The sequence below is a fragment of the Pundamilia nyererei genome, unplaced genomic scaffold (genome assembly GCF_000239375.1).
Source record: "Pundamilia nyererei isolate P.nyererei 1_Seehausen unplaced genomic scaffold, PunNye1.0 scaffold00138, whole genome shotgun sequence".
Classification (NCBI taxonomy): Eukaryota; Metazoa; Chordata; class Actinopteri; order Cichliformes; family Cichlidae; genus Pundamilia; species Pundamilia nyererei.
The window spans coordinates 788,186-800,501 of NW_005187539.1; the positions used below are offsets into that span (position 1 = coordinate 788,186).

The 12,316-nt window shown below is 40.5% G+C and overlaps 1 protein-coding gene across 1 annotated transcript in view; it reads left to right on the forward strand.

Moving 5' to 3' along the window:
- Positions 1–12,316, forward strand: part of rftn1b (raftlin, lipid raft linker 1b) — a 121,447-nt gene that overhangs the window by 85,745 nt on the left and 23,386 nt on the right. Inside the window, exon 7 of the mRNA XM_005744026.1 lies at positions 9,183–9,301. Coding sequence (XP_005744083.1) covers positions 9,183–9,301 — 119 coding nt within the window. The remainder of the gene's footprint in view (positions 1–9,182; positions 9,302–12,316) is intronic.

Here is a 12,316-nt window from a genome sequence, read left to right on the forward strand (position 1 = left end):
GAGCTGGCTTAGTTTGTATTAGCTTCATTATAAAATGTCTCACTGAATCAGGAAACGACATCCAGGGTTGAAATATGGAATCAAGTTTTTTATTTCATTTTATTCTTTTTACTTAACCTTTATTTGTACAGTTGATCTCTCTTGTAAATGAGACAATGAGTCTCATTAAGAGCTGTTCCCACATGGGTCTCTAATGGTCATTTGAGGCTGCATCTATTGCAAGGGATCCCTAATAGACTCACATGTTAATATACTCACATTTACAGCAGAAATGAAGCGCAAGGTGCACAAAGTCAGGCATTGGTTGCTGCACAGGTGGTGGAGGAGGCCATGCATAAGTAAAACTGCAGCCCTCTTGGTCAGGTCGCTCTTGAAAAAGCGATTTTCAGTCTCAATGAGACTTCTACCTGGATATATAAATTATATGTATGGAGGGAGATCATTTGAGTGACAAGTGGATGTTTTCATAACTTGTTCAGGGTTCATTCATTCTGAAATATACTCAAAGCAGTTGATGAGTTTTTCTTGTACACACATTTTATTTTAAGTCAGTATTTTTTTAACACAAAATTCACATCACATATCAGAGTAACCAAGCTAAGAAGAGCTAGTAGTAGCTGACAACTCCCTAGCTCTGCTTTAGGCTTAAAAAATGTCCAGTGGCAGTGTCGAGCTAGTTGTGGGCATATTGTATATAGAGTTTATAGTTAGAATCCTAACGATTTGTTTATGCCCTGTGTTTTCCTTGATGTTGAAATCTTATTTTTATAGTAATGTCTCACCTGGATCGGTGGATGTTTTTACCTGTTTTTTAGCATTATTAAGGCAACATATAAGCTAGACTTGTGACATTTTTTAACTTCACTTGGTAATGTTATAAATACTGAAAACTACTCAGCTATAGTTTGTTCCCACAGAACTTAAGCTAGTAGTGCTGTAACTGCCAGAGACCTTAAAATATCAGCAGTGACATAAGTGACCGTTAGTGACATTAAGTGGGCAGGCACTGGGTTAAACTCACCTAAACTTTAAGGCGTGCGATTGAAAGGAGTAATAGAAATGAAGAATATTGCTAAATACATAGCGAGTTATCCATGCAGCCAGATCCTGCCGTATCTAGTAACCAGCTGTCGGCTACAAAGTGATGTGTACGTGCAATGGGTCTCACTTGTTGACGGGGCTTTAGAATAGTGACACTGAGCACGTTACCATACTGATGTTAGCATGCAGTTGGCACAACTGCATGAAGAGCAGCTAGCATGCATAAAGTTCTTACAATATTTTCAAGTTAGCTTTCAGAGACGTTGTAGTGAAAGCTTATAGCCTTTATCTGTTTCAACCAAGTAAGGTTCATAATATAGTAAATTTGTGGTTTTAGCATGAAGTCAAACGCTAACCTACTGTTATTCAGGAAGTGATCCTGTAATTAATCTACATATTAATATAAATCATTTGTTAATCAAAGCTGCTGCCAGTTGTGTTTGCATTTGAAGTAAATTCATTGATTCAATTAAGAAAACAGAGTAATCCCACAGCTATCATTCTGGAAAGTTTCTTCACAAGATGCCTTGTTTTCATCCTCTCTACCTGTTTGTTATTATTCATAACATGAATTGATTTGCAGCCAACAGAAAAATGACCTGCTAATGACAAAGTTTTCCCCCCAGGATTTTTTCAGCAGCTGTGTGATTATGCATGTCCATTAACATTTGACACAGAACCCTTATTTATAAGCACTGCCAGAAGAAAGGCTTTAAACAGCCACGGGTTCATTATACTTAGGTTATTTTTGTTCCCCTTGTGATGTGTATATTAATTGACAGGGAGCTTTTGACCCCTGCTTTACGCGTGTGGGGAGAGCAAGTCCCTAATAATTCGCATACAGTGTGCAGTTATATTTTGTGAGGTCTTTATGCCACCACAATATAAAAATACATCATTCAAATTGGATATTCCCAAATTAGTTCCAAAGTCTGTTTGTGTTAGACAGATAAGTCCTTTCTTTCAGAAAATCTATAACTCAGACAGCTCCTTACAAAATAGCCTGAATAAAATGAGATTGGGATTGTTACAAAGTTACAAAGTCAAGCTCTGGCAACTGAAGAGCATCTGCCGTGCTTACAGGCAAATAGCCTGAAGGCAGGAAGAGCGTGGCATTTTTTACCCTGGGGGAAAAATGCTCAGAGCATCAGCTTAAAATCTCACAAATGTGCCTGATTGGAAACTTCAGAGCAGTGGTAATGCTGTGTAATCCACAGCAGATTATAAATGACAAGTTGACATTTTTGAAAGTACAACGTGAATTTCATTTTGATATTTTTTCAGTAAAACACAGCTGTACTTGGAGTAATGACCCATACCAAGAAAACCATGCATAACAAGTATTTATCATCAGCTCCCAAAAGAGCAAAACTAAATTATGGTGAAATAAGGAGTTATGGACAATGAGACTGGCCAGGAGTCAACATTATACAAAGGTTTCCAGAGTGTTTATCAGATTATATATTAAATGATTATTTAGTAAGCCTGGCACAGATGAAACCATCTGTCAAACGCTGGTGGAAAACCAGTAATCAGGTCAGATTACTGGTCAGTAACCAGTAATCATAGAAATTCCCAGTATTTCTCATTTTTGTCTATCATTGTGTTCCAGTTCTGTACTTCTATTAGTACACTTAAACTACTTTGTATTGACAGCATGCATATAGACCAAGTAATGCCAAAAAAATGACCCTCATCTTTTTGACCGTTGTCACCCATACATGGGTGAGGAAATATCATTGGCTTTTGATTGGCTCGTTGGGTACTTTGAGGTACTTTTAGTATATTTCATGTAATCAACGTGAACACGTGTATGCACTAAAAATATAGTGAAATGGGGCAAGATACATGTCTTAGTAACAAGAGAGTCCTTGTGGATTATTTTGAAGCAAGGAGATCCGTAACTTAAATTCCAAGAGTTACTGGGACGTGAAACCACAAGTACAGAGTAGACTGTTGTTGACTTTGCCCCAAAAAAAGGTTTGAAATTACTTTTCCCAGTATATGCTCAGTCACCTGACATTCATCCAAGCAGAGGTCATAAAAAGGTTGGACGACCGCCGTGTGTGACTTACAGAATTGTCATGCAGATTTTTATCTATGATTTTATCATCTATCGCTCTCATAATGTTTGTGGTCTTTTTAAATTAATGACACTTTCATATTGTGGTAGAAGTAGCTCATGATTATTTTGTGATACACTAGTTTGATTGTGTGGTTGTATGGTTGGATAATTAATGATTGAATACATTTTCAAACCACAGAATATTGATAAAATATCTTAGTACATAGCATTAATAAGGCTTTCATATCTCTGAATTGTTTACCTATATGTATAGTTCCAATTCACGGATCTTCATGCATTCAAAATTCTCATATTTAGACAAGTTTAACAATTAATCAGTACCATTAATGTGGTTTCTCTGTTTTGTAGTTCAAAGACCTTCTGCTTTTTGCATGGAGCAATAAACCCGTGTATACTTATAAAAGTACAGGTTTGACGTTGAGCATGTTAACCAACCTGTTTCACTGATTGTTGAGCCGGACTTTATAAATTGCCAGCCTTTGTTTTTAGCAAATAAATCGCTGTTCATGTTTCTTCAGGCCTTGTGTTCTAAGTGCTATGTTACCTTGACAGTCAGGTCGGTCCAAAGGGATGCGCACTGTGTCCCCATGCTACTTCTAAAGAAGGGTTTCCATGGTGAAGCCGGATGAGAAAGCATTAAGTGGCATTGTTTGCATACGCATGTGTATGTGTGTGCATCAATGAATCGCTCAGCTGGTGAAAGTGCCGGCCGGTGTGGCAGCAGTGTTTGTGGAGACCTCGCCTAATCACAAGGTCGGATATATTATAGCTGTATTAAATTTACAGATTCTAAGCTGCATACAGCTCCAATCTTATGACGTGCATTAAAGATTCATTCACACTCGGGAGCTTGCTGCAAACAGAAACACACATAAGCCTATATCCGCACAAACGCATGCATAAACACAGCATACAAATTTGCACTACCTCCCAGCTGGAACCAAGGTGGGGGGGGGGGGCTGAGTTTGTTTACTAAAGAAATGACAGTAATGGTGTTGACGAGGAGTTTGCTTTTGTTACTTGTATAGCTTAAGCTATCTCTAGAGCCACAATGAGGATTTGTCACCCGGTTGTGAGACATTGAGCTATTCATATGCATGACAGTCAACCTTTACTGCTTTCTAAATTTGGGCAAAGCCAACAGAGGCAGAAAAAAGGGAGAGAGACAGAGAAAGTGAGAGGCAGTGAAGATGAAATTCCAATAAGTTTCTTTTTTTAATCAAACTGTGAAAGAAACTCAGAAAAGAAAAAGAACTGGTGTTTGTGGGTGTGTTGGCACAGGATACATGCATGTATTTCAATACAGTTTCATTTAACTGTATGTAGGTTTTGACAGAAAATCTCAGATTCACACATTTGGGAGCACTTCAGTGTCTTTGGGCATGAGACCAAATACGAATGCACTCAGATGGCTCATGCTTCACACAAGGATTCACTATCACACACACTGGTTTGATTGAAGAGTAGATTTTTAAAGAAGTTGCATTAAACTTGTTCATCATGACCTGCAAGTGTCTAAAATGACTTGATTGGATTATCCTTTTGTATGTGTCAATATCACAGCGGGCACACAGGTAACAAATAGTCTGACAGTAGTGAGGAAGCACAAATGTTGCTGATGTTTACGGTGGTTTCTGTGAGAAATGCTGTCTCCCACATCATGCTGTTGCATAATTGCCTGTTTTCACGCATGTAATTCCCAAAAGGATGGAGAATCAATCCATTCCACAGCTGTCAGAAAAGAAAAATGGCCACTTTCAGAATTTCTCTTTAGCTGGGTCCAAAAGAGCATTTACAGAGTCTCTGAATAACTCCCATTTGGCTTTATTAGCATAGCAAAAGATGGAAACGAAGGGATGATATTACCGATCACAAATTCATATTTCATATAAAATACACATTGTATAAATAAAGTTGTTATATTCTTACCCATATGTAGTTGTGACCCATGTATCCGACACTCTATGGCATTCCAGTCACTAAGCTGCCCACCCTCTGTTCCCTCCTCACCAGCTGAAGTCTGCCTGGTAACCCAAAGGTGCAGACCTGCCAGCTGTCATGCATCTGGCTCTATGGGGAAGAGCCACATCCAATCCGCACGCATTAGACACTGAAATCCCTTTCTCCAGTTGTCCCTCGCTGCGAATGTCCACTCGTCCTGTTTGAAATATGGATAAGCTGTCAGCGGTTTGTCTCCAGCTATCTGAGGCGGCACCTGGCATGCATGTTTAAATCATGTCAGCAGACATGACCTGGGGCATGGTCACTTTCCAGCTCGCCAGCAGTAAAGTGGGCTCACTCACATTCACTGGTTTGGCTAATAGCGCTGAGAAAGGTTAAATATTCACAATATGAATTTTTAATGTAATAATAGCAACTAGATTAAATGTATTAATAAATACATTTGGAGTCAGAGATACAATTCAGCTGTTTGTAAACGGGCTGGTTCCACAATACACACCAGCACTACTGTTCTACTCCTAAGTGCTTTTCTATCTAACATTCACACGAACACATCAGAGGCTTGGAGTTCAGCGTCTGGGCATGCTGGAGTGGAGCAGTCAGCGATCGAACAACCAGCCTAATTAGTAGATGACCTGCGCTACCTCCTGAGCTACAGCCACCATTGTAAACTACAAACATGTCCACCAACATGTCTTAGACAACTCCTACAGCTCAATTAACATCCCAGCTATTGATTCACTTGTTCGACCTGTTCCAAATAGTTGCTTTGTTGTCAACAGATCATAAATTATGCAACATTTTAGCTGTTTACAGTTTATAATTGAGTCAGCTAAGAAACACCACACCTAGGAATAGCTATATGTAGGGGCGAGAAAAAAAAGCAGTCAACAGAGGCAGAAAAAAGGGAGAGAGACAGAGAAAGTGAGAGGCAGTGAAGATGAAATTCCAATAAGTTTCTTTTTTTAATCAAACTGTGAAAGAAACTCAGAAAAGAAAAAGAACTGGTGTTTGTGGGTGTGTTGGCACAGGATACATGCATGTATTTCAATACAGTTTCATGTAACTGTATGTAGGTTTTGACAGAAAATCTCAGAGTTCCAGCGAGGAAACGGATTCACGCATTTGGGAGCACTTCAGTGTCTTTGGGCATGAGACCAAATACGAATGCACTCAGATGGCTCATGCTTCACACAAGGATTCACTATCACACACACTGGTTTGATTGAAGAGTAGATTTTTAAAGGAGTTGCATTAAACTTGTTCATCAAAAGGAATAGCTATATGTAGGAGCGGGAAAAAAAAAAGCAGTCAAGGCTACAGAGACTCTCAGAACCACATAATTGGTTTGTGCCTCTGAAATTTCACTGTACTCTAACTGATCAGAAGCAGCAAGCAAACAGATAAAATGTCATCAACACCCTGATGTAAAATGTTTTCCATTTTTTATCGTTTTCCACCTGAAAAATTGACACAAGTTACATTGCTCTGCTACCACAGTGAAAACTGTCTTACTAATATGTTTAACTACTAATTTAACCAACTATGTCTTGATAGACTGATACAAAAATACACAAATATTAATTAATTTACTTCTTTTTAAAGTGTATCCATCATCAGTTGAAAAATGAAGACGTTAGGATACGTTGGCGTGGACAAACATGTGGATTTGTCCAAAGGGGACATAGAGGTGGAGTCAACTATGGTTCCGTTCCACTCAGAGTCCCAGTGAACCACAACGGTTGAAACGGCTTGCACATGAAACAAAAGAATGCCTTCTGCCAAAAAGAAATAAAATCTGATGTCTAACAGATGTGATAGACTACAAAACTCAGGCCTATTTCTAGTCTTCTGTTTAGTGTGCATATTGAATTGTATGGAAACAAATGATAAATGGAACGTAGGGTTAGAGCATTTTTTTTACTATAACAAACAAAACCTTTAATGAGTCTGTTAATTTCAGGTTATGACCTTATACGTCTCACCCTGTTGTTTTCTAGATAGTAACTCCTTTTTGTGTTTGCAGCAGTGATGCACATGAGTTTATTGGAAAAACATCCAGAGTGCTTTCTGTTCCACTGTTTGCTTGATTTAATCATCGTGTGTCTGAAATCAATCCACAAGAGCAGGTTTGTGTACATGTCGATGAATATTAGGAACAAGCAGCTTCCGAAGTGACTTGATGCAGGCGAGGACCTCGCATCTACATACAAACACCTGTGCAGGCAAACACTAAACACTCAGCACTTTAAGTTGCAGTCTGTGTGTGTCAGCACTGTCTACACCCACTAGGTGCCTGCTGTTGATCCTCTCCTGTATCATTTGGATGCTGGTATCGGCTGGTGCGTTTCACTCGCTGTCACCTTGCCACTCCAGCTATCTGACTCTCCCCTGCCATTTGCTTCTTTGTCTTTTAGCCCCGACACTGTCTCTCTCTGTTTTTAGTGCAGCTGTATTTGCATGTCTCGCCCCACGACCTTGAGTGTGTGAGTCACAAGGGGATGGAGAACAATTTTACTGAGGCCGCACGGTGGTTTTTTGCAAGTGTAAACAACTTATTCTCAGTCGGCCCGCTGGCTGCTCAGCTCAGCTCTCAGTCAATAGGCACAAGATAATGTTTATTCGTGCACGCAACCAGCGCATTCCCCTGACGGACTCAACGCCCCCAGCAACCAGCTCCTTCTCTTCCACTTCCCTGGTTCTCGCTCCCTTTCTCTCCTCTGCCAAGAGTCTGTTTGCATTATCACCAGAGACAGGCTGCTCCCTGTAGAGCAACGAGACAGAAACCCTGTCGATCTCACCTGAATGATCCCTGTTGCATTTGCAGAGAACCGACATCAGTCCGTAGTGTGTTACACCTTCCAGAAAGGTTTCTTTGCAGTAATATGCCAAGCAGGACAGGCCAAAGAATTAAATAAAGTGCAGGAATGGGGAAAGAAGGGGGATGATGGAGGGAACAGAGGAAGAGCAAAGGCAAAGTGGCAGGAGGGGGTTAACACTGACCACGTCTGCATTTGAAAGATGTCTTCAATTGTGCATGCATGAGTCCAGAATGGGTTTTGAGGGTGGTGGAAATAAAAGAGAATGTCATTCTCCACTCTATCTCTCCCTGTGTCTTGCTTACTTCCTTCTTCTTTTTCTGTCTCCTTGTCCCCGCCTTTTTCCACAGGCTCTCCAGCCACCTCTCATCCCCCTATTATTAGGGCCCAGTAATGAAATGTGGAGTGTCTCGTATTGGTGCCTGGGCCCCAGCAAACTGTATTAGTGTGTAAATGGTGTGAGAGTAATGAGAAAGCTCTCAGGCCTGCTGGGAAGACTGGACAACGAGGCTCGTGTTTTGTCTGTGTGTGTATGTGCGCCTGGATGTAATGTGCATGTGCATCAAGTGAATAACAAGAGACGTTGGGTGGAGAGGGGTCCTGGCTCATGGGGGCCAGAGTGGTGTTTCTTTCTCAGATGCCAATCCTGCAATTGTTAGCCTCCAACAGAAGAGAAGCTTGGAAAATCTATTTGGTCAGGAGCACACAATCTGAAAAGTGGCCTAAAGCATCAATGTCAGTGTCTCTATGTGATTCATTCAGTTTAAGTCTTTTTAAGGTGAATAATGCAGGCTTAGCAAAAGGATTTATGCTTTGTGCCTTAACGCCCGGCTTCATTAAATTGGTTGCTACATTTTGCCATCGCTAAAATCTGTCCACCTTTCTTAAAGCAGCGTTTCTCAGTCCTCTGGACACCAAGTACATCTAGTTTTTAATCCTATTTTAGCTATAATTAGCCTCTGTTTAACCGTCAAGCATTAAGACCAGCAGGCTCTGGATCCTCGTAACGTTTCATCTTCTTTTTTAACGTCCCAGAAGGGGAATACCTGCTCCTTTCTTCAGCACTGTCTCCTTGCATAATGCATAAGTACCTAATGCTCATACAAATGGCTAGGACCACTGGCTATGTAATAAAGGGTTGTGTGTGAATGTGTCTGGCTGATATCATTCCATTTCCGCTGGCCTGGAGGCCCTGACGGAGAAGAGACAAGACAGACACGCTCCATCCAGTAAATACTCTTTTCATGGCTTTACTTTTTTCCCCTTCTCTTTAGATTTGCTGCCTAAGTCAGTGGAAAGTGTCTTCATCTTCCAGGAGGCGAGCGAAGGTGAGCCGAACGCGGCCACCCCGGCGTACGATGCCATCGTTGTGGAGCAGTGGACCGTCATCGATGTGAGTGGAGGGATTTTTGCTTTGTCCTAGGTTATGTTCTGTCTGTCACTAGTAGAGGGGGATTTATGCTCTTGTACATTTCATACATGTGACTGTTTTGGAATTGGAGATTTTGATATTTTAAAGGATGTACAGTCACACATTGAAAGCCAGAGTCCAGTCTGTGCCCCCCTCTCTAAGAGTATAGTCCTTTAGCAATGAAATCAGCTATCGCTTAGATATCGTGGCCCTTCAGCCAACCGTTTCCTTACAACCCAAAGGCAAATCGGACAAATCTCAATTTATGGGACATGTGTCGCAGTTGCTCCCCTTATCAGGAGCAAACAAGCCTTTATCTACGTGATGATTAGTGTCTCTCCTCAACAAGTTCCGAGCTGTTCATTTCTGTCTGGAGTGGAAGGATTTGTGGCCATTTCGTTGCCTTTCATCTGTATGTATGTGTGTGTCTGCATGTATACATGCTTGCGCATGCAGCTGAGTGTGGACGAGCTCGGTTTTGTGTGTCTGTGTTTTCAGATGCTATCTCTGTAATTGAATTTAGACTTTTTGCAGCCGGTAGCTGTCCAAGTGTGAAAGGAGACTTTTGTCCCCCAAATGTGGCTCTCTGATTGACCAGCCCAGCACCGATGGCCATATGTGTCACTAAAAAGACTCCTGCAGTCATCTGGCAGGAGCAGTACAGCCTCCCCTCGTCTGGGTGAATGGTAATACTGTTACAGCTTAATGGCTTTCAAGACTTCCTCAGACACATTAACCGAGAATGATGCCAAACTAACGCCCAGTTTTCCAGGAGATCCAATCAGCTCCTCCACTGGGACTTTATCAAAAACCGTTTCACCCCACCGATCTGCACCATGCCAAATCAGATTGACAACACACTCTGTCAGGGCGATCAGGGCTGCACATCATCCCCATTATTTGTGATAACTGCCGAAAATTGATATGCAAAGTATCCTCACAGCTCATTATTGTTTCGGTGCCAGGATAATTAAAATGAAAAAAAAAAAGGCTGAATGTTGATTGAAGGTGTTTTTCTTCTTCTTTATATACGTCAATTTCTTTTCCCCTCAGTGCTTAACATACTTATTTATCCAAAATGCTGACAGGTTGTAGGATTTATGAAGCTCAGAGAAAAAGAGTGATAAAACAAATCACTTCAGTGAGGGCATGTGACCATTTATATTGTCATTAAGTAGGAGTGTATCATCTCAGGAATGTCAGTGCTCATCAGTGAAGGGATAAAAATGTCTTTAGTTTCACTTATGAACGAGCTGAATCTGGATGTGAGTTGGATGTGAAAAGTGCTGAGCTTTTAATGCTACATCTCAACCAAAGTGCAAAATAGTGCTATAGTAGACCCTTTTTTCTACACCATTAAAAGTAGAAAAACGAGTCTACTATAGTAAATGTAATAATAACAAAAGTCATACAATTTTAAAAAATAATTGGTAAACATATTTTCAGCATTTTCTCATTCAAAAGCATCAAATACTGCCACTGTCAGATGTTTCAGAGTTACCCACAAGATTTTCTTTGGCATTGTGGCTCTCTCACCGGGCAGCAGCATTGGACATCGAGTGTGGGAACGCGCTCATTGAGAGGATGGAAAGGCAGTAAGTTAGATTTTTGTGAGCCAGGGTGATTGATAAAATGTTAATTTCAGCATCCAGAAATTATTAAAAACAATTTTTAAAAAGTAATAATAAAAATGAAATATTCAGTCATTTGTTACACACCCAGTTTTGCCCTCCCTGAAAGCTCAAACTCACTGTTTAGTTCAGCTGGAGCAAAGATGCTTCAAAGAGTGCATTTGGCCAACAGGATCTATAAAAGAGAAGCAAAAGTCATAGAAGCTTTCAGTAGGTGGACTTGCTGAAGGATCATTAACAGATGCCTGCAGATGACTTTGTCTCCGAGGGTCTCTCACCCAGCTGTGTGTGACGGAGGTGATAGTTGGTTATCAGCTTTGACTCTTCAGTGCTCATCCCTTGGCTACTGTACAGGCCTCTCCTGGTTCCCCCATCCATATGCAGGTGCAGGCATCCTGCAGTGGAGACTGCAAAGTGACAGGGATCAAAAAAGCCACAATAGGGAATTAGGCAATCTATTCAAAAACTATGGGGCCTAACTGCCTATTGGAACTTAGCTCTTTTTTTTTTAGTTATTTGTTTTTAATTAGATTTTTATTATGTTGTTAAAATAGCCGGAACAATGACACTAAGAGGCTACCAATTAAATGACAAAAAAACATTTGTCTTATAAGGACATTCATTTAGTTTAATGCAGTTTTAATAAGAAATTATTTGACAAAAACAGCTGTGAGAGACAAACAAATATTCATAGGGCAAAATATTCTGACTTCAAAGCAAATTAAAGGAAAGAGAAGAAAACAACCAAGAACAATAAATGTCAAACTGACAAACTAAGACGTAAGTGCTATGGGAACAGTTTCTGTTAAATGACAGCAGAGCAGCGCCTTGAGGGAAACGGCACAAAAAACAACAAAATGCATCCAGTGACAATCAAGAGAAATAAATTGAAAGCATGCGTAAAGTGGGTGAAGCATGTAGATGTGCATAAAAATGCCATCAGTGCTAAAAAGCTCCTGCAGACATTTCCTTTAGCAAACAGATTTTGGTCAGGTGTCTGATGCATACTTGTTTCAATATGAGCAAAAAAAAAAACACTCAAATATGAAACATATGGATTGTGGTGAAGTGTCTGAAAAGGAATAACTCATCAAGAGTCTCTGATATGAAACTCCAATTAGGCCCAGTTTCTCATCTCTCATGTCCTATGGGAAAATCAATACAGACACTGCCTCGAAACTAATGTAGTGAAAGCCCTCCTTTCTTTCACTGAGCTTCACAGGAGCAATAACCAAAGAAAACATGTGCATCTGCACACTTCAGTCAAGGTTGGTCTTAATATGTTTGCTCGCCATGAGTCACTGCAGGAGAATTTATTTATCAAGAGGAACAAAGTGCATTAGCAGGACAGTGTTGTGCTTCAGTC